The sequence below is a fragment of the Callospermophilus lateralis genome, chromosome 5, assembly GCF_048772815.1.
Source record: "Callospermophilus lateralis isolate mCalLat2 chromosome 5, mCalLat2.hap1, whole genome shotgun sequence".
Classification (NCBI taxonomy): domain Eukaryota; kingdom Metazoa; phylum Chordata; class Mammalia; order Rodentia; family Sciuridae; genus Callospermophilus; species Callospermophilus lateralis.
Window position 1 is genome coordinate 103,988,952 of NC_135309.1, and position 25,789 is coordinate 104,014,740.

The following is a 25,789-nucleotide window of genomic DNA, read 5'->3' on the forward strand; positions in this document are numbered from 1 at the left end:
AACTCCCCCATCAAATGAAAACAACAAAAATTATCAAGTTAATAAAGAAATTGTCTGTCACCCCTGCCCCTTCCTTAAATGGTTTCATAGAGTTGTGTGTGTGATTATATTTCCCTGAGTTGGAACTAGCAACAATCAGTCTGATCAACTACACTTTTACCTGGAACTGTGAAAAGTGGAAAAAAGAAAAATAGGGATTTTGAGGCTTTTGGAAGATAACCCAAGTTTTAGCATCAGCCTCACTGCAAGTCAGGGATTGATGGGGAAAAGGGAATGAATCTCCCTGGCTAGATAGTTAATAATTACTTAAATGAATCCATATATAATAGTATATAAACAAGAAAGGATGACTGTCTGCTTCTTTTTTTTTTAGGGAGTGGCACAAAAATTGCTTTCAAAAGAAATTCTTTAATAAGAAGATTTTCAGAAACAAAACTGGGAAAAAGCTAGGTTACCTATGGGAAAAATACCTCCCTTATTTAAAAATACACTACCTTCTCAGGGCCACCGTAGAGAATGGGAATCATATGATGCTAGCCCATCATTATTAACCTGAGGAGTTGCCAAGGACCCTTTTTTGCTTTGACTATTTTTCTGATTTCTCTCCTTTTTTTTTACATTAATATTTTTTAATATTTTAAAGTAAAATTTATGAATTAGCTTAATATTAAATATTACTACTTAAAATTCTCTTTAGGATTTTGAACTGCTTCAGAAAAGAAAGGTGTGTAGTAAACTGAAAGACATGTAAATCATTCAAACTAGGGGAAAAAGACAACAATAACAACCCAAAAACTGTTGTTTCCAAAAAAGTTTTTACTCAGAATTTGAAAAATTTTGTATTGTAATGGCTCTGTTACATATGAACCATTTTATGCTTGTTTTCCATAATGTAACAATTTTTTAAAAATATTCTGAATTTGTATTTTTTATTAGTTTTGGTTTTTAAATTGGAATTTTTGAAATCTCTTACATATTCTTAAGGCTCTACTTGATTTAAGAAAATTATATTTGTGGTTTTGAGCAATCCCCCCCACATTCTTCAATAAAGTATGTAAATATATAGCGCATAAACTATGTAAACTTTCTCAGTAAGGTAATTACCTGTTGTAAGTATTAATAATGTAGTTTTAAGTGAGTAAAAACTGGTAATCTCATAAGTGTCAAATATAAGGTACTTTATTTTAACAGAGTACAGTCCATTCTTATTATTCATAGTAGTTATGATCTATAAATGTGTCAGGAACTCTGAATGGTCCAGCCAATACTGGACCATTACTTCTGTAGAAAATACAGTGTCATGTTCCTGCAAGCCTCTTGTCATAGCATTTTTGTTAATCAGCACAGAACTTTTCATTTTGTGTATTTCTTATAAGACACCTCATTTAATGTGTATTGTTGCTGCATTAACATTGAACTCATGGCCAACAGCACTATTAATTCTTGCCTGAATGAAGTTTATCTAACACATATTTTTCTCCATAAGGTACATTGTAGCCTTCTTGCACCCAGGAACAGAAAGCATTTAGGAACTCTTCAGCACTGTGCTGAGGGGCCATTTTAAACTGAAAGCACCAACAATGAGCATAAAAATTCCAAAAAATGTGCTAAACAGATTGCAAAAAGGACACTTGTTATGTAGTATGAGTGCTGAAACAAGAATGTAGAAATATCGTCTTGTTCCACTTTAGAGGAAACATGCATATCAGGACAATCAGGTTTTTCCACTGTTTTGGGGTCTCAGTGAAAGACTGAAAGAATGCCACAAGTCTTAATTTTGGAGTTACAAGTAGTAGAGTTTAGTGTGTAGGTGAATTCATGTATATACAATCTCTGAATAAGATGGACTATAATGCGGGGGGGGTGGTATGTGGATGTTGTGTTGACTAAACAAAGTCACCTTACAGTTTTCATGTTTTCTCATCCTGTGGAGTAAAACTGGCTGCTTTCAGTTTGTCGTTTTCTTTTCTGCTATGCAGGGAACAACCTATCTTCAGCACTCGAGCTCATGTCTTCCAGATTGACCCAAACACAAAGAAGAACTGGGTACCCACCAGCAAGCACGCAGTTACTGTGTCTTATTTTTATGACAGCACAAGAAATGTGTATAGGATAATCAGTTTAGATGGCTCAAAGGTAAGTTACTCTAAATAATCTTGCTGTTTTGCTTTATATAGCATAGCATTTCAGTTTTATTCAGATTTTATCTTCATTAAAATATTTCTTTTTGAATTTTCAGAACTTTAAAGAAACAAAACTGATCATTCTTAGGGTAGCTACTTTTTTTTTTTTTTTTTTTTTTTGGTTCACTCCATTGCTTGAATTAACCATCTGATGTTGAATTATATGCCACAAATATTCTACAAATTTAAGATCATTCATTTTATTTAAAATTCATTGCATATCTCTTTTGTGTCAGGCACTATGCCAGGCAGTGTGAGTAGAATGAACATGATTGAGAATTCTAGGATCTAGAATTTTTTTCATATGTACTTTCATATTAGTTTTTTTTTTTTTATTACTACAACAAAATACCTGACACATGCTTCTTATGAAGAAAGAGGCTTATTTAGCTCACAGTTTTGAAGGCTGAAAGTCCAAATAGCATAGTTCAGGCTTGATAGCTACCCCTTATTTGCAGTGCTGCTTGGTGATAGCTATGATGGGAATGCACTGGAGAGCAAGTGATTACATCTTGAACCAGGAGCAGAGAGAGATGAGTGGGGCCACGCTAGCATAAGAGCACAACCCCAGTGACCTAAGGACCTTCCACTAGGCCCCATCCTTGAAGGTTGATTAGAACCTCCCTCTAGTCTATGAACTTTTGGAAGAACACAAACCATACCCAAATCATGGTAACTTCTTTAGTCTAGTAGGCAGTTAAAAAAAAAATCCCTGAACCATATGAAGTCTGTCAATAACAATACTGACAGTCCTTATCTGAAGACAAATATATGAACAGAACTTTAAGGTTTTATATTTAGGAGAGGCCAACAGTAACATATAAGAACAAGGACAGCTTGGGTTCAACTTTCACTTCCACCAATTATTGAATATTTTGACTTTGAATAAATTATTTCAGACACCTAATATTTGCAAAATGCCTAATGCCTGGTAGATAGTGTATCCTTCAAAGGGAGGAAAATCTATTTTATCATCGGTGAATTTTATCTGACTTAGATAAAGAAAATCCAGTCATCAAATTGTGGATGTAAAGTGTGTGGAAAGATGAAATTCATTCTCTCCTTCAAGCTTCCTTGAAACCATGGTGGCTTTGTGAGTCCCCAGAATTTTTAGCAAATCACTGTAGGAGTTAAGAGCACAGACTCTAGAGCCAGCACAGACTCTAGAGCCATACTGTTTTTGCTAGTCGTATGACCTTTCACAAGGTGTTTAACTTCTGTGTGCCTCAGTTTTCTCATCAGTGATAAGAACTAATAAAAACACCTAGATTAGCATTGTTGTGAGGAGGAAATAAATTTAAACCAAATCACAAAGTGTGTTTAGTAATCACTCTAAATACTTTTAAACTAGATTATAGGACCTCAGGGGCTATTTGCAATTTGTGTCTTGTACATAAGTAACATATTTACTTGAATAATTGGTCCTCTTTTCATTTTTACTTGGAGGATTGAAAGGACTTGAGGAAATAGTAATAGTTAATTTCTGTGAGGTGTTATTTAATGAAGAGTTATTTTGCATACTTTGTAACTGGTTTAATGAAATGCAAGAGGTAATGAATGTTATTGTCTCAGGGTTTAGAGTGTTTATTTCTTTTTTAAAAAATATTTTTAGCTATAGATGAACACAATACCTTTATTTTATTTACTTTTTTTTTTAAAAATGTTGTACTGAGGTTCGAAATCAATGCCTCACATGTGCTTGGCAAGCACTCTACCACTGAGCTATAATCCCAGTCTGGAGTGTTTCTTTTTTTTTTTTTTTCTTTTCTTTTCTTTTTTTTTTATTGGTTATTCAAAACATTACAAAGATTTCAGAATCACATCGGTTACACATCCACATTTTTACATAATACCATAATAGTAACTGTTGTATTCTGCTACCTTTCCTATTTTATCTGACTTGTACCTTCAATTTCTGTAATATCTTGTCTCTTGACCCAAACCACAGAAATTTTATTAGATTAGGAGGGTTAAATGGTACGCAAAAATGAAGGTCAACTGATGTAGTTCATGTCCAAGAAAAGAAATTATATGGAAGTGATTAAATAGATTTCAGTTGCTCACCTTATCCAAGTTAAAATGCTTTGAGTTATTCTCAAGGAAGAAAATTGGTGATTAAAAAAATCCTCATGTGTTCTTCCCTCTGAAGCAATGTGAATTATCCTTTTTAGTGTTTCCATTTCTGAATATGCTTTGCTGCTTATAATTAGTAGACTCAACTTTTTGAAAGAGTTTTTGTATTGTTAATTCAACAAAACTAATCGTCTGTAGCAGTTATATTTTCTATCACATTTTCCATTCTCTAGCAACTTTTCTAAACTGATGCTGTTAATTACAGCCGTTTTTACAGGAGGAGTTGTTTCTTGATGAGCACTAGTAGTTTACTTGACTAATGAGTGTTTTTCCCCTTCTCTCTCTCACCTCCTTTTCTGTTCTTCCTGATTAAGGTAAAAAGCCTGTAGGTATCCCTGAGTAGAAAAATGTCATTTATTCTTGTTCCTGTGCTGTGCATAAAAAGTTTGCTTTAAGGTTTTCTGATCATGCTGCAGAGACATTGCATGGCTGAGAGCCAAGATTGGGGCACTACATGATCTGTAATGACACAGCATTTCTACCTCCTTCCCTTAAAAGGACAAGAACTCCAGGGTTGAGAGACATATTTATTTTAAAGCACTAAATTTTTTTCTTTTAAAGGATTAATAGTAGCATTCTAATTAAAGAATCTTAAGAATTAAATTTTTTAATTATAGAATTATCTGTTGTTTCAAAGTTTCTTTTCAGCAATTAAAGAATGTGTAGTACACAGGCAGGGAAAGGTTCAGTGGAGATTAAAGTGAAACTTTAACAAAGCAGAAAGAAATTAATATGAAATAGTTAAAATGGGATTCAGTGACCAACAGCATATTGGTCAGTTTTCTTAGATACCTGTAAAGCCTTTTGCTACTCCCACTTTTTGAGTGTTGTTAAGGTCACATGTAAAATGTAAAAATGTCCTTATTTCCTTGAAAATACTCCCAGCTCAAATGTTCTCTAGAGAACACTGAAGACCCACCAAATACAAATCAATGCCTGCCGTCTATGTCTGCTTGCCCGCACTCTTCATTACATCCTGGTTTCACAGCACTAAGCACTCTCTGAAATTATTATCAGCTATTTATTTACTTGTGCATTTACTGATTCCTCTTATTATAGAATGACATTCATAATTGCCTTTCATATTATTGTTTCTCAGATTTCTAGATAAATCTATCTAGAGTGTAACTCAAGAAAAAATGTTGACTAAATAATCCCTTACCGATTGTTTATAAATTTTTTCCCTTTAATTTTTCATTTTATGACAGCTCCACAAGTTAGAATAGTTGTTTGCCACATTTTTACAGTTCTAAAATATGTCGACAGAAGCCATTTTGAACTGAAAAGTAAGGTAGCTTATATTAGTGTGAATATATAAATTTTGTCTGGGGACAAGCACTCTCATATAATAACAATAAAACATCTACTGACTGAGAAAAAGGAAGGGGCGAATTTCTGTTTTATCATGTTTAATAAGGCAGTCATCCATGTATTATACATTGTTATAATGACATGGATGCCTGCATGGCATAACTCATAAATATTTTAGGTTTATGCCGTTGTTCACATGTTAAACAAATTTAGCTTTGTTCTGAAAATGTTTGATTTTCTTCCTACTTTTTAATGGTCAATCAGATGGCTGCTTATGAATTTAATAATGTATCTTTTTTTTTTTGTGGGGGGGGTGGGGTACCAGGGATTAAACTCTGGGGCACTCGACCACTGAGCCACATCTTTTATTTTTGTATTGAGACAGGGTCTCACTGAATTGCTTAGTGCCTCACCATTGCTGAGGCTGGCTTTGAACTTGGGATCCTCCTGTCTCAGCCTCCCAAGCTGTTGGGATAACAAACATGCACCATCACGCCTGGCTTTGATAATATATCTTTTTATTATTATTGGAGTCATATTTTAATCTTAATTTTGGAGGTCAGTAGACTGTCCAGCTAAAAATAATTGTCTTTCTGATACTGACCAAAAGCATGTATTAATATAATTGTTAAATTATGATCACCAAAATTAGTATTTAATAACATGATAAAATGTTAGTTTTTTAAGAAACAGTTAAAAGAGAATGATATTGTCATGACTCTATACTCTTCTATGAGAAAAGTAAAATTTATTTATTTGTTTATTGCCTTGAGTAAAGGAAAAACTACTCAATAATTGAAAGTTTCAGGTAAATTAGCTTTGAAAAACCCTTGATCATGGATTTTAGAAAAGTAAGCATTATTTTTTTCTTCTGTATTTTCTTTTCCTTTTTCGGTATGTGTGTTTGAATCCAAGGGTACTTAATCATTGAGCCACATCCTCAGTCCTTTTTATTTTTTTATTTGGAAACAGGGTCTTAATAAATTGCTTAGGGCCTTGATAAGTTACTGAAGATCATCTTGAACTTGTAATCTTTCTGCTGCAGTCTCCTGAATTGCTGGGATTTTAGGCATGCATCACTGCCTGGGCTATTTTTTTTATTGGTATATTCATTTTTGAAAGATTTTTTTAAAAAGAGAGTGAGACCTTTCTTTTAAATATTTAACTACTATTATGTCTAAAGGCCTATTTCCAATGACTATCATCCAAAATTAATAAATATTGATCCTAACTATTTAAAGGGAAGAAACTCTTGGATATTTTTTAGATTACAGGAAAATTTATTTTGAATATAAGATGTTAAAATTTTTGATCGACAGATGCCATTATATTTATATTATATTAGGTATTATGTTTCCACATTGTCATTTACAATGCTGGAAACTAGTTCTACAACTGTCTTTATATATTTAACATTGAGACTTACAAGTTTGTAATTCTAAATTTTTATGTAACTAAATGTTCCTGTGTTTAAATGCCTATTTGCCAATTTTTGACTACTTGTTTTATTTTTCAGGCAATAATAAATAGCACCATCACTCCAAACATGACATTTACTAAAACATCTCAGAAGTTTGGCCAGTGGGCCGATAGCCGGGCAAACACTGTTTATGGATTGGGATTCTCTTCTGAGCATCATCTTTCAAAAGTAAGTTAAAGTATAAGATCTGAGTGAAAATCATCTTCAGTTCACGTCTTCACTGTATATTAGCAAATGGAGAGTATAAAATATAGGAGAAATTTGTTTAATAGTCTTGGAACAACTGTAGTGACTTTACAGCAAGAAGAGATCATTGACCACAAGAATGGGATCTTAAGTAGAATAAATTATACTCCATGTATGTATAAAATATCAAAATACACTCTACTGTCATGTATATCTAAAAAGAACTAATAAAAAATCATTGGATTCTTCTTTCTTTTTTAAAAATATTTATTTAGTTATACATGGACACAATATCTTTATTTTGTTTGTTTATTTTTATGTGGTGCTGAGGATCGCACCCAGGGTCTCACACGTGCAAAGCCAGCACTCTACTGCTGAGCCACAACCCTAGCCCCTGGATTCTTCTTTCACTCGGAAACTTTATTGTACACATTAAAAATAGCTATCATTTGTTAAGAGAATTTGTGTGGTTAATTATCTGTATAATAGGAAATAAAAGATGGGGATTAATATTTCAGAGGCATTTTGCTCAAAGATTTGCATTCTCAGATGGAGATAAGGTAGGGTAGACACCAGCCTCTTCTGAATGGTGAAAACTGAAGCTGATAGTGATATAGATTTCAGCTTTTTATATGACAACAGGCACATATAAATTTTTGAGTTCAGGAAAAATACAGAGTGGGATCCAGTGGTCACATGAGGAATTGGGTAATACTAATCAAGTGAATTACTTTGGCCAGAACAGCCAATAAAACATGAAACATCACCAGACTAACTACTGGAAATAAAGTAGTTGGCCTTGCTATAAGCAGAAGCCATGCCGTGTTCATACCAGTAGCACCTAGAGTTCTTATGGATGTTATACAGAAAGAATATATAAGGAAAAGGAAACAATCTCAGGATATTAAGATGATCAAGAAGATGAATTTTACTCTGCTTTCCAAATTTTGCACTCACCAGACCTAAAGATTTATGATAAAACTGCTGTGTTTGAAGTATTCTGTTAAAAAGATAACACCATGTTTGAAACATTTTGTGTATGATTTGGTGTAGACAGATTCTGAAGACTTGAGAATTAAAATTGTGCAAGTGCAGAGTGACCAGGCTCTTGTAGATGGACACTGTTAATATTTACCTTAAGGGGCTGGGGTTGTGGCTCAGTGGTAGAGCACTTGCATAGCATGTGTGAGGCACTGGGTTCGATTCTTAGCACCGCATATAAATAAATGAATAAAATAAAGGTCCATCAACATTTAAAAAAATTACCTTAAGCAATTTATTGCAGATATCATTCATATTTTTTAAAATGAGCTTTTAGAAAAGCTTATACTTTAGTGAATATTATACATAGTTCAATAGTTGAAATAATCTACTTTGTTCTCCTTTAGTTATAGATATTTCTTAACACTAATGTTTTCAGGTGTATTAATTATAGTTTGAAGCTCAATTTTAAGACTATTTTAACTTTTGCCTTTGTGATTATTAGTCATTCTCTGTACAATGATTAAAACAAATAAGGGTTTATGGTTTTGTTTCTCTTACACATGCCTTATTCCAGAAATATATTTCTGTAAGTGTAGTACAGGTATGAGTTTTAGATTCAAAGTATCTCAACATAACATGGAGCATTGCCCTTCCATCAACTATCCCCTTGGAAAATCATGTTTATTCTAACACATTTGTTGTTACTCAGAACCTTTTTAGAACTTTTCTTTTGGAACTGTCTATTAAAACCTGGAGCTGAAAATAACACACATACTTCACTCCCCTCCCCGCCCAAAAGAATATTCCACTTGTTGAATTTCTTGATTTTATAGTACAAGAACTAAATTGTGGATTGATTTCTCAAGTAAACTTGCACAAGATGATTTTTAGGCCTAAGTAATTTTTTTTTGAATATTAATTGTTTAGTTGTAGTTGGACACAGTACCTTTACTTATTTATTTATTTTTATGTGGTGCTGAAGCTCGAACTGGGCCTCGCATATGCTAGGCAAGCGCTCTACTGCTGAGCCACAACCCCATCCCCGCCAGGCCTAAGTAATTTTGATGATAAATTCTTTGTTACATCTTTCAAATTACTGAGCAGCTAGCTAATATAGTAAAGGAATAGTTTATTAAATTCTGTCAATCAGTGTCTCTTATTTGGTATTTTTGTCTGAGAATGGCTTTTATTTTTTTTCTCATTAAAGTTAGCTAATACTGGGCTGGGGACTCAACCAGTAACGAGCTTGCCTGGTACGCGCGGGGCGCTGGGTTTGATCCTCAGCACCACATAAAAATAAAAAAATAAAGATGTGTCCACCGAAAATTGAAAAATAAATATTAAAACATTCTCTCTCTCTCTCTCTCTCTCTCTCTCTCTCTGTCTCTCTGTCTCTCTGTCTCTCTGTCTCTCTTAAAAAAAAGTTAGCTAATACTTTAAACCAATTATTACTAGTGTGAACCCTGTTCTTTTAAGGTAGATTGAATATTGCGAAACATCCCTTAAGCTCCTGGAGGCAAGTCTGATTCATTTATGCACTGGATTTGTAGCTCAAAGAATGTTAAGATCAGCATCTTGTGAATGTGTTGATTCACAGATCCAGACAAAAATTATGATTTATTTTACAAGCTACCTTGAGGATTAATTTCGGTGCTTTTCAAACTGTAGGGAACTCAAAGGAATTTATAATCACTTAGATAAATGAAGCAAGCATATAAATATTCTGGTTTGTTTTATTAAAAAACCATGAGTGAGTCAAAGCATTACAAGGGTTTGGAGAATGGTCTGAAGACAATTGTAGATAAGGCCTCTCAAAACAAAGGGAAGCTTCATGATTGGAAGAAATGTATGGTCGCCTAAGGTTGACTGATGTGAGCAGAATTCCAGCTATACTTGGATCATTACTTAAGTTGTATTTGTTGTTATGGCAACTAAAGCCATCATGTTTTTCTTTTGCTGAAAACTAAAGATATAAAAAATAAGCCTTAATATTTATGAAGTTGAAAGGATTTTAAACAAAATATTTTGCAATGTTAAATTAGCAGAAGAGAAACCATGATTATATAAAGAGAATTTAATTTAATTTAAATTGTTTTTCTTTCATTTCCACCAATGTTTAGACTTTAGCTTTGTATTAAAAAAATTTTTTTTTCATGTAAGAAGATATTCTGTTTCATTAGAGAAGTATAGTAGCACAGAGTCAGTTCCTTGGTCTATCTCCCTGGATGTGGAGGTGACAAGGTTAAAATAAGAAGGGAAAGTTGTGATGATGACATATCATAAAATATAGAGATTTTTTAAAATATAGCTAATAGAACTTAGTTTGCCTCATTTTAAAGCCTATTTAAGTCCAACAGTTGGAACATCTTGTTTATGTTTAACACTGAGTCACAAAGATTATAGATTTTACAAAAGAATCACTTTTTCCTTTAATGAATTAAATTTTGACTCTCCTCAATCTCTCAGGGCAGATCAGGCCTTTCCTCCCAAAACTTTCCTTCCCAAAACGGAACTAAAATCAGGGTTGCTTGTGTGAGCTTGTAAAGGAAGCTATAATTTCATATTTTTATTGCCAACTCTAACAGGTATTTAAAGTTACACAGACAATTTAGGTTTTTAAATTTAGTTGTTTTGTTACTCTCTGATAATAGTAATATATTAGCCTCACTTCACAAACATTTAAAATGGGTAATATTTATAGGCATGATATTTTATGGTTTTCTGTAGGTTTCTAAGAATTAGTATTTTATGAACAGAAATTTTTGTTATGAAATTACCAATCTTAAAAGACTTATGTAGAGTGTATTATCTTTTTCTGGTGGTGAACCTCAATTGCTTAGAAATATTTGGAAATGAATTTTTATTTGTCAGTTAGTGATAATAGTAAACGTTACTATTTATAACATTGAAAATAAAATGACTTAATTAAAAGCATTTTTTAGTACTGATTTTTATAAGTAAGTACTTAAGAAATTCAATTTTCTCAGTGATAAACAATATAGTATGCTATTTTTTTTTAGTTGTAGATGGACGCAACACTCCTATTTTATTCATTAATTTCCATGTGGTATCGAGGATCGAACCCAGTACCCCACACATGTGAGACAGTTGCTCTCCCATTGAGCCACAAACCCAGCCCCTAGTATGCTATTTTTACTAGTTTTAGTACATTATTTTTGAACAACCAAGGAGGTATATAGATAAGCTAGCTGACACCACATTCTAACTTCATTATATAGTGATGCTTTTGAATGAAAATTTGTCTAAGTATGTTATACACGATGAATGTTTGCTGTAGGGCTTCTTTTTCATATTATAAGCTATAATTGCTTTGAAGGCTACAGTGTTTGTATGTTAATTATTCAGAAAATGAAAGACAAATACAATAAAATTGGGCACTGTGAGTTTGGCTAATGTATACAGTCTTTATACATTCAGTTTGCAGAAAAGTTTCAGGAATTTAAAGAAGCTGCTCGCCTGGCAAAGGAGAAATCACAAGAGAAGATGGAACTTACCAGTACACCTTCACAGGTAGTATTTCATTTCTATTTTTGTTTATGAGCTTTGTTCATTTCAGATGGTGCCCTTTATGCCAGATCAAAATTTGTGGGAATAGCAAAATTAATTTCCAAAGTGGATATAGCAATGTACTTTTTTAGTTAATATCTAATGGTAGACAGATTTTTTAAATCAAAGGGAGTATCGAAGATGCTTATATTTGGGAAATTCTGTGAAATACAAAAGAATAAAGAAATATCTTAAGTTCATCAACATTTGAGAGCCAAAATATACAGACCTTAATTTATCTTTACAAAACATTGAAATTTTATCATTGATTTAATGTACTTCTAGCCAGAGGAATAGTAAGAACAAAAATTTAATTTCTCTTTTCTCCCTCTGTTCGTCAGTTTTCCTTCACTGTGGCGAAATATCTGACTTAAACAACTTAAAAGGGGATAAATTTATTTTGGTTCCAGTTTTCAGAGGTATTAGTAGTGTATGATCATTTGACCCTGTTGCTTTGGCCCTGTGTCAACACAGTGCATCATTGTGGAGCAAACTGTTCCCCTCGTGGCAGGCAGAAAGTAAAGAAAGAGTTCCAGTATCCCTTGCAAGGCATGCCTCCAATGACCTAACTTCTTTCTACTCTGCCTCAACTGCTAAAGGTTCTACCACCCTCCAACATGCTGTTAACCAAGCATTTAGCCTATGGGCCTATAAAATCCAAACCACAATGCTACCTTTACTCCTTTTGTGACAATTTGTAATATTTGTCTTGTGTGAATCATATGGCCCCCAGCAATTCTTGCCCTACCTGATTTACTGTTTTACCCAGTCTTTTTCATTAATGTTTTGCCTGAAAAATAGACTTACGGATTCAGCAAAAAGGAAGTTAAATAGGGATAATCAATAAGTGATTAAGTGGAATACTGGATGATAATAAACAATTGGTCATAGCTTTTGTTTGGTTTGAAGGTAACACACTGCTTAAGAGTATACATTTTTTTTTTGTTTTGATAGTGGGGGTTGAACCCAGGGGCATATAACCAACGAGCTACATCCCTAGCACTATTTTATATTTTATTTAGAGACAGGGTCTCACTGAGTTGCCTTGCTTTTGCAGAGGCTGGCTTTGAACGTGTGATCCTCTTGCACCATCCCATTGTTTTGGGATTATAGGAGTGTGCCACTTCGCTCGCTGAGAGTATGAATATTTGAGTCAGAAGAAGACATGTGTCCTTTTTCTGTCACTTTATGATCTTGGGAAAGTTGTTTAACCTAGTGTGTTTACACATCTGTAAAATGAGTGTTACATTACTTATTTTACAGAATTGATGTGAAGAAAAATATGATAATGACAGTGTCAGGTCATGATTAATAATGTGGGCTGTAGGCCATTCATTCTAAGTATGAATCTTGGCTCCAATCTTTACTACTTTTATGAACTTAGACAAGTTGCTGTTTTTAGGGTTTTTTTTTTTTTTTTTGGTCTATAAAATGTAAATATGAATGACATATCCTTCTTAGAGTTATTGTGAGAATTAAATGGGGATCAGAAAATGCTTAGTATATATTAAATGAATGCTCAAGAAATGGACAACTGTTCTTGATGATGTGTTCGTAAAGGTAAGGGTAATGATATAAAGGAATAAAATGGTATCTGGCACATAACAGTTATCTAGAAAAGACATTTACCTTAATCGTATAAATCATGAATCAAAATTTCCTGGAAGACTTGTTAAAATACAAATTGCTGAGTCCCACTCACAGTGTTGTTTATTTAGTAGGTCTGATATGGGGCCCAAGTATTTCCCTTTTTTGATACCTTTTCTCAGAGGATGCATATGCTTTTGGTCTGGGGACCATCATTGAGAAAAATAGTGCTGTAGGTAACCATTCCACCTCCCTAAAGCCTTGAGATGAAGAGTCTGGCATTTAGAGCAGTTAGCCAATTCCCCATTCTTAGACTCTTGAGCTAGGATTATACACTTGACAGTATATAGAGAGTTAAAGCTGAGATGAGCCTGGAAAGGGACCATTATAGCAGAGGTTAAAGAGACTGTAAGAAGTCTTGATGAGTTTGAAGAGCAGGTAGAAAGAGAATGGGATAGGAGGACAGGAGCATAAGCTCTCTCACCTGTTGGAACCCAAACCAGTTAATAATCTGTTAATTTAAAAAGTCAGTTAATGTGAGAAAGTTTAAAAAAAAAAAAAGATTCTTACTTTAAAATTTGTAAATTTAAATCTAATAATGTAATTTTTATTCAGTATCTTGATGTAAATACATATGAATGTCAGTTTTTGTCATTTTTCTGCCAGTTGTTTATTATAATATATAACACATGCTATTATATATGGCTTCTAAATTCAGTTGCCATAAATTGGTTTGGAACAAATAAAGTTTGCTCTTTGTTAAGCATTTAGTGCAACAGGTGGGTACAAAATTCATAAACAAAGTGGAGATTAACCCTATAGCCCTGACCATCATCGTTCAGTTGGTATGCTGTACAATAGGAAAGGAAGAGCATGGGTTAATCTAGAGAGTCAGGTTTGTTTGTTTGTTTGTTTGTTTGTTTATTTATTTTTACAGTGATGGGGATTGAACACAGGTCTTTATGCATACTAGCCAGTGCACAACCACTGAGATACATCCCCAGCTTTGCAATACCTCTGTGGACTATAAAATGGGATTTTAAAAAATCGTGACTCTAGATGGTGACTAAGTATAGGGAATAATTTACAACAGAGGGTTAGGAAATACGTCTTGAGGTCTTGGCCCCATCTTCCTTTATGTGTCTGTTTGCTCTTCTGGTCTCTTGGCTCTATCTCTACTGGCATGGAATCTCAAAAATTGTTAGCTCCTCTTCCAGTTTTTCCTGTCAGAGCCTCTGATTAGGAAAGACTGGGGTTCTCATCTTCATTCAAGTATGAAAAACTGGAGTGGAATGGGTCTTCCATGAATGTTAAATGATAAAGGACCCTGTTTACTGTTTTTGTTTTAAGTGATACTGGGGATTGAATCCCAAGGCCTCATACATGCCAGGCAAGTGCTCTACCACTGAGCTACATCTATAGCCCTCTTTTTTTGTTTCTTGAGACAAGGTCTTGCCCAAAGTATGTGCCTTCATGCCCAGCCAACCCTGTCTTACTTAAGTCAAAAAGGAGAAAACTTGAACAGGAATTTTAATTTCAGGCTTTGTTTGGATTAAAGAGAAGGTGATAGTGGTACTGGGTCTGTCTAGGGTGGAAGGACAATGATGCTCCAGGTCCCCACTACTCCGTCTCCCAGAGTTGGTCGCTATAACACCCTGAAGACTGGTCCCAGAGTGCTGGACACATTAGTTTCTCTTTCACATGATTTAGAATATTCTTATTTTTTTATTTTTTTCTTTCTTGCCATTTCATAAATTGATAATGAAAAAGAATTCTTAACAAGCATTTCTTGACTATTATATCTACACTTGGGCTTTTTAATTTTTTTTTTTTTTTAATGATCTGGACATGTCAGTCAGCCTTCTTAATATTCACTCAGATTTTAATTTCCAAAAATACATTTGTCTTTATTTTGACTATCATTTTCTTTTTCTGATTGTAGATTATTTGTTTTGGTGGGAAGTATGGGGAGAGTTTCCCAGAAACTGTGAGAAACAAAGTGAGACATGAGTGGTTTTATTTTCTCAAAATAAGATATAAAGATAATAGAGGCCTCATTAGATCTCTTTTTGTTTACATTTACTTTTTTTGCATTTTTCAATTATCAGTGTTGGTTTATATATACATATAGACCTGAATACAGACACATGTGTTTGAGATATATATATATATATATATATCAAACATTTTAATTGATATCATGTAAATATCAGCCGTATTAGCTTAAGAATTTCTTCCTAAAGAGCAGTTATCCTTTTTTCCACAAATTTTGTACTCTAATAATTATAAACCTCAAGTTTTTTATTTTAACTTTTGACTCAAAGATATAAAATGTTGGTTTGTGGACAGAGTAGAGTATTTTTTAAAAGAATAACGAAAGTTGATTATTCAGAAAATTAACACAAACTTTAGATAGAAAAAGAACTAGATATTTAGAATATGTTAAATTAAAAAACAAATTTCACAGGGCTATTTTCAGCATATACACAATATCTAGAAGTTTTCACAAAACACTTGGCTATTCATAGACTACTTTTGTATAGTTGGAAAGAAAGGGGTTTTTATTTTCCTGTTATGCTTTTATGGAGCCTTTTCTTGTTCCCATGGGCACATATTAACTTTTTTTTTTAACTATCCTTTGAGTAGACTTTTTGTTTTTCATTTTAGGTATAATTATCTAGGATAACTAAATATCTCTTTAGTTAACAATAGTTAATATTCTAGTTCTCTGAAGAAAAGTCTGCTGCATTGACATGTTGAAATTATTGTAATCTCTATCCCTTTCATCTTCCCCTTCCTTCTCACTTTAATATGCCTCTGACAGTGGTCTTCCTACTTCTGTAGCATCAATATTCATAGCCTTCCCAGTTCCCCTGCTTCAATTCCATTCTGTTTATTTTATCCTGTAGAAACAGGAGTATTTACCCCAGAAGGAGGTAAAAATGTTGCTCCTATCCCTCTCTCTTAATCCTATTCTCTTTTCATCCTCCTTGTTCTTCTCCATTGCTTCTGGTAAATTCTTAAATCCCTTAATTGCTAATCCTAGAGATGCCCTTTTAGTTTAACAAGGTAATTTGTTTGTATTATCATTTCTATTAAATAAAATCATGGCCAACTTAACTGTTTAGTAAGTTAGATAGCCAACCTTGATTGACTTAGTTTGCTTTGACCTGTCTGGCGGTGGGACGGGGGATTGGGGGACAGATCTGACTTATTAATACCAGAGATGATAATCTCATGTTTTTTACTGGCTGCTTAAGCTTTCTCTGACTAATTACTATGGCCCATGACTGACCAAGAAGTGTAGTCACTTTGTGGATATTGTTCCTATTATTCACCTAAAATGATTTGACTTTGTTGTAAAGCAATTTAATCTTGTCATACTATACCGTAGACTTTATTCTCTCGTGGTCTGTTAGTTAATGGAAACAAAAAGAATTTAGGAGAAAGATTTAATAAAGAATAACATTGAAGGTTAAATAGATATTCCATTAATAATTGAAAAATGGATAAATGATAATGCGAAATTAAGAAACTGTTCTTTTGCTTTGCCTGGTGGTGCTCACCTGAAATCGAGCACTTGGGAGGCTCAGGACAGGGAGCATCACCCTAGCCACATAATGAGACCCTGTCTCAAAAAAAGAAAAAGTTCTTTTTCATCGTTGATAGCTTGTCTAATTTATAGTTTATTTAAATATAAAAAAAAATCACATAGTAATAGTAAGCCAGAAGTCCCATAAAAGAAAAATTTATCACAATTATTATTTTTTGCATGTTTTTAGCTGTTCATGTACATTTTTAAAGTATATGGGCTATCATAACCTAGATGCTGCTTTATATTCTCATTTTTCTGATTATTAGCATTTTCCTATATTGATAATATCTAATGTTTTAATTTCTTTCAAATTGGCAGATTATGATCATACCTAACCACTCTGTTAGACACTTAAGTTTTCATTTTCTACTTCACTATAGATGAGTATTTCAGTTCTGCCCAGGTATCATAAGAGGTTCCCCAAGCTGCTCTTTAATAGTCTGGTGCTAGGGCCTACTTCTGGTTAACAGGTTTATCAATTATCCTTCATTCTGGTTTCTAATAACAACTTTGAGTAATTGGATGATAGCAGACATAAGAGTATCAAATTGAGCTTTATAATTTATTTTCCAAAGTGATAAATTTACTTTGACAGACAAATCTTGATTAAAAGTAAAAAAAAAAAAAAAAAAAAACAAGTTATGACAAAAAATAATTCTGTTATGAATACCAATTTAAAAAGCTGAAATGTATTAATATCTTGCATGATTCATTATAGAGGTATTTCTGGTTGCTTTTCTAAATAGCTTTGTAGGAATTGAAAAACAGGGAAGATAAGAAAAATTTAAATTTATTGCAAATTTCATTCTCCCCTTTGCCTTCCTCCACTTCTATTCTCTTCTTTTTCTCAACCCCTCCTATTGCCTGCTTCTTCCTCCAAAATAAAATCATATCTCCTTGCATTTTTGTGCCATTTTTTCTGAAGTAATTTTTTGCATCTTTTTTTTTACTTACAATAAACCAAAAGTTTTTCATTTCTTTGAAACTACATTTCTAATTGTTTACATTTCTAAATTGTATTGTGTTTCAGTGAGTTTTCTTATGAGTTGCTTTGCTTCAAAAATTCACTTTCAACTTTAAGACTTCAAATTTCAGTGGAAATTTGGTTTATAAAAAGGCTACATCACAGTCAGTTTTAACTTTAATATGATATGTGTACTTGAACAAAAGTATAACTCCTTTTTTTTCCCCCCTCCTTCCTCTATCCCTTTCCTTAAGGAATCAGCAGGCGGGGATCTTCAGTCTCCTTTAACACCCGAAAGTATCAATGGGACAGATGATGAAAGAACACCTGATGTGACACAGAACTCAGAGCCAAGGGCTGAACCAACTCAGAATGCATTGCCATTTTCACATAGGTACAGATTCAATTCACCAATCATGATTAAGTAAAATGTGTAAATATGGAAGTTTATTTGGTTTCAGAAACTCTGAAGTTATTTCAGAACTCATAGCCTCTGAGTGAAAAATTCCAGGTCAGACTTCTTTTAATGTATTGTTTATAGTTGCCTGGATGGGTCAGAGTAAACATTTCCTTTACCTGTGTAGAAAAAGGAGTATTGGGCTGGGGTTGTAGCTCAGTGGAGGTGTGCTTGCCTAGCATGTGTGAGGCACTAGGTTCGATTCTTAGCACCACATACAAATAAATAAAATAAAGGTCCATGGACAACTAAAAAATATTTTTAAAAAAGAAAAAGGAGTATTAAGCTAGTTACAGAGAAATTGTTTTTCAGTGAAACAAAATACTGTTAATCCCTTCTATTTTTAAAACATAGCCCTTTAAAGGCCCCTTTTGTTAGCCTGGTTTCTTTTAGATTGTATTTTTTTTTAATAGATTTTCCATTCTGAAATTAGGCTTTACCTTAGTCTTAGAGGTAATATCATCACATGATTTCAAAGGAAGAAAGAGGAGAAACTTCTAGCATAGTAGATTTATGTTTGGACACCAATAGGAGATAATACTTAATTTGTACTCTAAAAAGACAGTTTGTCCTAAATGTGTTCCAAACTAGTTACATTGATTATTGGTCATACTGTGGTATTTTTAGAATATAAGGAAATCTATAACATTGTAGCATTGCAGATATAAAACAAATATCTATCAGTAATCTCTCTTAAAGTTAATTTATATCTTTCCTTGAATGCTTTTCACTCAGTTTTGGTTAAAATTCAGGAAACAGTCTTCTTTTATTGCATATGTTTTTGGGGGTTCCATTATTTTAAAAATCTCATTCTTTGGCGTATAAAGAATTGTGAAGTGAGGTATTTCAAACTCATTTATAAGAATCTTAATTTTGATTGAAATTTGTTAAATATTAAGGACATAGGATTGAGTATAATAGAGTATAACATTAAGAGACCTCATGATCAGAGTGAAAAAGAAGAAAAATGAGATAGTTTTTTTAGGAATGAGTAGAGAGGAGAACTATTTGTGAAGCTATTCCCATTTGTTGCTCAAAATGCTAATAATTTTATATTAAACATGTATTCTGGAATTAATGGATTTTATGCTTTATCTGCTATAGTATAAACATATTTAATAGCTATAAAGATGATTACACATGGGAAAATTTTTAGTTCCTCTAATCTGAAGACTTTATGATTTGTTAAATATATAGTCTTTTAACAAAACTACAATGTTTTACATTTCCTTCTTTTAATAAAAATATATTTAACATATCTATATAATAGACTTAACTGCACTAAAATAATTGTACTTGATTTCTTTAAATTGAGACATCTGCATTGAATACTGTGACAATTAGAAATAAAAACTTTAAAATTTGTAAAAGCTATTTCTAACTTATATACCTAAAATTTTCTAAATTTTTACTTTGTTAGTTCTTGTACTTGGCATTACTTATGAGGAATTAGACTTTATCTAATTGATTGTGTTCTTGGGAGTCACTTTGATTTGAAGATATAGCTTCTTTAGTTAGGGAGTTTATAGATTAGCCAGGGAGATACTTGACAGACCTGTGATTGTGTTAAAGGCATTATAATCTTAAAAGTTTTTCTTATTAAGAATACTTGACTATAGGATTTTTAGAAGATTGATTCTCTGAACTTATTTTAATTTTATATTAAAAAATATTCAGCCAGTTACTTGACTGAAAACAGATTGCCACCTGAGGTAGATCATATTACAGCTAACGTTAGAATCCTAGCCTGTCAGAAATAGAAGGAAGAGACCTCGAAGATGATATAATTCAGGATTTTCCAAACTGTGGTAGTTTGAAATCAATTTAATGCATTATTTATGGGGTCCTGAAAATGAAACCAAGTAGAAAATAGGAGAGTAATAGTAACATTAAGAGTGAAAATTAGGGGACTGGGGTTGTGGCTCAGTGGTAGAGCGCTTGCCTAGCATGTGCGAGGCTCTGGGTTCGATCCTCAGCACCACATAAATATAAATAAAATAAAGGTATTGTGTCCAAGTACAACTAAAAAATAATTTAAAAAGGTAAAAATTGGGTCAGTGGTCCATGACTCATGGCTGCAATCCTATCTACTGGGGAAACTGAGACAGTAGGATAGCAAATTTGAGACCAAGCTCTAATTTAGTGAGACCCTATTTCAAAATTTGGGGAAAAAATAAAAGTGGCCTGGGAATATAGCGCAGTGGTAAAGCACTTGCCTATCATGCATAAGGCCCTGGGTTCAATCCCCACCACAAGTAAAAGAAAAAAATAATAGAAACTATTTTACTAATCTGCATATCTACATGTATACATGTGTGTGTGATTACAGTGTAAAATGTTCAAGTTCAAAAGTATATGACTTTGGCTTGTGAGAAGATTAAATCCCAGCATTTAGGTGAGTGTCCTAGATAACACAGTTCATTAGTAAAACCTGAGAGTTGACAGCTCAGCTCTTTTGACCCTAATATGTGCTGTCAGTCAGTGAATAGTATATTTAAGTCAAATACCCAGCAAAGAAATAAGTGTTTCATGAATCAGAGACAAAAAATATTAGAAGAATTTTTTTTTTTAAAGAGAGAGAGAGAGAGAGAGAGAGAGAGAGAGAATTTTTTAATATTTATTTTTTTTTTAGTTATCGGCGGGCACAACATCTTTGTTTGTATGTGGTGCTGATGATCGAACCCGGGCCGCACGCATGCCAGGCAAGCGCGCTACCGCTTAAGCCACATCCTCAGCCCCAGAAAAAAATTTTATTCAAATCCGAAACTCCCAAGTATTTAAATTGGGTATTCTTTTTTATCTCCCCATGGCAAAAGAAGACAATTAAAATCTTATATTTGGACTGCGGTTGTGGCTCAAGCGGTAGCACGCTCGCCTGGCATGCGTGCGTCCCAGGTTCGAACCTCAGCACCACATACAAACAAAGATGTTGTGTCCGCCAATAACTGAAAAATTAATATTAAAAATAAAAAAAAAATCTTATGTTTTTAAGGCTTACATTATTTTTCATTCCTTCCTCAGTACTTGTTTGAAAAAATAATATCAAAAACAGTTTTGCCAATATTTTTCTCCTGGTTGATATTATTTTGCTGCAGTATAAAGAGCAAAATAACTAGGATAGCTATATATTTTTAAAAAACCAAAATATGGAAACAGTGATGTAGCCTATCAGTTTGACTGATGACTGCAATAGTAGGTACTTGTGCTCTTCTTAACATTCAAATTTTATTCCTAAATCTCATTAATTCATTAATTAATATACTAAAAGAAGACCTTGATTTTCATTTAGCACTGAAATTTTGGGTGATGTGATTAATGTGGTTATTTTTGTTCTTTACTCTTTGTAGGCTTTATTTATTTTTAAAATGTTATTGCGTAGCTGCAGAGAAATAAGCAGGATTTTTTACTTTTAATTATAACCTTTTATTACAAAAATTTTAACCATACGAGACAGAATAGTGAACTCCCATGAACATATCACCCAACTTTAACTGGCATGAAAATACGACCAGTCTCATTTCATCTCATCCACCATCTATTCATCTACCACTGTATCATTCTTAAAGTAATTTCCAGACATTTAATTTCATCCACATAGTTCTTAAAATTAGTTTTTAACTTTTAAACATTTATGTACTAAGCTATTACAACTTTTTGTGTTTATCTCATTCAGTGGCATTATAGGTCACCTCGAATCATGTATTACTCTGTGTGTGTGTGTGTGTGTGTGTGTGTGTCTGTGTATCTGTGTGTCTGTGTCTTCTGGGGATTGAACCCAGGGCCTCATGCATGCTAGGCAGGCACTCTACCATTGAGATATATTTGCAGCCCCACTTTCTTTGATTTTTAATTATACTGCTGCTTAACTAAATTTTATATGTTATGAGCTGCTCAATACTTCTTAGTCAAGTGCTATAGTATTGTTTTATGTTAGTGTCATAACTATGCAAAAATACCTTCATCAAATAAGATTCAGTGAATTCTTTCTTTTTTTTTGAATTATTTCTTTTTGAGTGTACTTCTCTAAATGTTTTTAAAAGTTTAAAAATACGTAAAATAGATAAATCACAAGGTCAAAACATTTACTAATTTCTTTAGGAAAATGATATTTTCATCTAAATTGTTTCTTTCTTTAAAAATTACTTTTAACCTAAATGATAAAGTCCTTTTGAGATTGATAAATATATATTGACCCACTGAAGTCTTCAGACAATCCTTTGAAATAATAGTCTTAGATTAGCTATAAAGTAGGTATATCCTGATAGATAGCATATGTGTATGCAGGAAAGCTTTGCTCTCTTGCTCCAGGGATTTTTTGGTTGCTTCATAGTGTCCACTGAGTGGAACTCTAGAATTTACTTGTATTTTTCTTACAAATAATAAATAATAGATATTTTTAAAAGATTTAAAGCTACCTAAAATTCTCTTTGATATAGTTAATTTTATAGTATTCTAGTGCTGTTGAAAACTAACACTGAAATGTATTACTGAAAACTTATTTTGCTCATTACAGTTTTATGATCCTTAGATATTCAGTACTATATTGATCAATAATTGCTATCATATTTTTGAGAGTTCACAAAGACATATAAGTTGGTGAAGTTATTTTCATACTGGTAAATTTTGATAACAGTTTGATAATTGTAATGAAAAATAGGCTCTTTTATGCACTAATTATATTTAGATTCTTCTAATGTTTAGGTGATGTGTTCTCATGGTGCTGTTAGACTTTATGCATTTTGGAGGTACTGCATGTGTCTTCTATTCTGTTAGAGATTTTTCTGCCACTCTATGTAGTTGTGTTTCCAGCAGATACTCATTAAAGGATGTATGCAGAAATATTACTTTCTAGTATATTGACTTTAAATCAGTGTAACTATAATTTTACATAAGATTATGACATCTGGGTGGGTTTGCTCTATTTGTGTTTATTATTAAAGTTTCAGATAGTCACTACTTTAAAACTGATTTAGGGATGTTTTTGTCATTTCAAAAACTAAACTTCACTGGGGATTTTACATATCAGTTTAAGTAAGACATAAAACAAACTTACCAAAATAAATATAAAATATTTGTACTTAACAAAATAAAGCCAGGTGTGGTAGCTCACGCCTGTAATCCCAGCAGCTTTGGAGACTATCAGGAGGATCACAAGTTCAAAGTCAGTTTCACTCAAAGCCAGGTATTAGGCAACTCAGTGAGACCCTGTCCCAAAATAAAATAAAAAATGGGCTGGGGATGTGGCTTAGTGATTGAGCGCTCCTGGGTTCAATCCCTGGTACCAAAACCAAACAAAAATAAAAAACAAAATAAGATCAAATGCACAATAGTGTACATTGTCTTAAATTAAATACAGTTTGTACTTATTTGAAGATGATACAAATAAGAAAAGTAAATGACTGTGAAGAGCTCTTAGGTACTATTCTCTCCACACTATGGTATCTGTCTCCCTCTTTTATGGATAGAAAACAAAACTTAGATTATAGTTGTAAACAAAGTAAAAAATATTTACCAATATTTTGGTAAAACTTTGTATATAATAAAGCTGGGACATGATTTCACAAGAAGTGACTTTATCATTGATATAATTACAGGCGAAAAACTAAAGTTGTAGGATTCTCCTTAGTCTTAATGGACTTAAATATCATTATTGTTCCACCATTAAACCTAAAAAATTATATTAGGTTTTTCAAAATAAAATTAATATGAAGGCAAAGATAATTTGTGAGTGATCATAACTCAGCAATATAGAGTTATCAGTATTTCCTTCACTATAATTGTGAACAGGATGGAATTTTGTGTGATGTATATAGTAATTTGACAATACATATACTGTTTTACATTCCCTTGAAATTTAGAAGCAATTTATGTATTTTAAAATAAGATTCAATAAAAATACTTTAGCAAGAAGTTTGTTAGTTTTCTGAACATTTATCTATTTTAATTTCCTGTTTTGAAAGTTTTAAAAACTAACCTTTGTTTTCTTCTAAAGTCTTTTAAAAGATTTTAAGTAAAACTTTAAAATTTGCTAAAACATTTTGTCAGGCATTATCACTTGATATAAATTATTATTATTCATGATAATAAAGATGTTTCTGGGCTGGGGATATAGCTCAGTTGGTAGTGTGCTTGCCTTGCATCAGCACAAGGCCCTGGGTTCAATCCCCAGCAATACACACACACACACACACACAACATTGTTAAGCTACCTCCAATGGGAATTAGTCCCTTCCCCTTCTCTATCTCTGATTTACAATTATTACTATTGGAAAACAATGTTTCATCAATCCATCCCTAGCAATTACCAGCTTCTCATTTTAAAACAACTACTTGGAGTTAGGAGGTGCGGTCATTTGCCTTGGATCAGATTGATTCTAGGTTGGTTATGATCTGTCCCGTGAAGGGTTTTTAGGAATTCCTTCTTAGTAGACCACAGTGCCAGATTCCATTGGAAGGGAGATGTGATAAGGATAGTTCTGATCTAGGACATAAGGGAAAATGCTTTTCCTTTGGATTTAGTTTTTCATCTTTCCTCTTAGCAGAGTAGTAAGGGCCAATATAAAGATGTGAACCTAGACAGAGGCCACACATGCCACAAATATGTGAAATTTTTGGTATATATTGCAGTAAGGAATGGTGAGTTCTGTGTCAGAGTGGGGTAGGTTTCATCTAAATAATGAACCCAGAGAAATGGAGACTAGATGACACTTCTGGCTTCTAGTTTAGATCTTCAAAGGAAAGTTTTGTAAAGATTGGGGTCAGCTTTTGCCTCATAAGGATAATACATTCAACTCACATTTCATCTGGGACACTTAAATATATCCAAGTAGTCATGCTGCAGTGAGTACTTTACTTATAGAATGTGTAAAATGCAGATATGGCTAAACAATTGAAGTTGTTGTGTGTTATGCTTTTTATTTGTATCAGTTGCCATTCTGTTTATGGTTTAGCTTGACCAAATTGTTAATTTTTACAACTGTTCTACATTGACACCTGAAAGTTGATATTAAAACTTTGGAGAAGGAAGAAACTTGAGCTATTACGTATTTCAGCCACTTCATTTTACAGAAGCAGAAGTAAATTCAGAGAAGAGAGTTTCAGATTATTTGCTAATGGTTAAGTTACACCAAAGATACCTCCAGAGGCATTGATCATTAGAATCTATCCTGGTTAAGGCAGTTTTCCCTCTACTTAGCTCTTAAAGAAAGTTTGTTTTCTTGATCATTTTTCATATACTTAGCATCCTGATTTTTATCATCATTCAAAGTGTTTACCATTACTTGTTAAACTCCCCTACTAGCTTCTCAGTTAAGCCTCATTGGCTTGCATTTCTTACAGTCTC

General features: G+C 32.9%; 1 protein-coding gene across 2 annotated transcripts in view; it reads left to right on the top strand.

Moving 5' to 3' along the window:
- Homer1 (homer scaffold protein 1) overlaps positions 1-25,789 on the top strand; it is a 129,628-nt gene that overhangs the window by 48,237 nt on the left and 55,602 nt on the right. Inside the window, exons 2-5 of one of the 2 annotated variants that reach the window (XM_076857087.2) lie at positions 1,980-2,136; positions 7,144-7,275; positions 11,701-11,808; positions 18,245-18,384. In XM_076857087.2, the coding sequence (XP_076713202.1) occupies positions 1,980-2,136; positions 7,144-7,275; positions 11,701-11,808; positions 18,245-18,384 (537 nt within the window). The remainder of the gene's footprint in view (positions 1-1,979; positions 2,137-7,143; positions 7,276-11,700; positions 11,809-18,244; positions 18,385-25,789) is intronic. The other variant, XM_076857088.2, reaches the window with a different exon arrangement.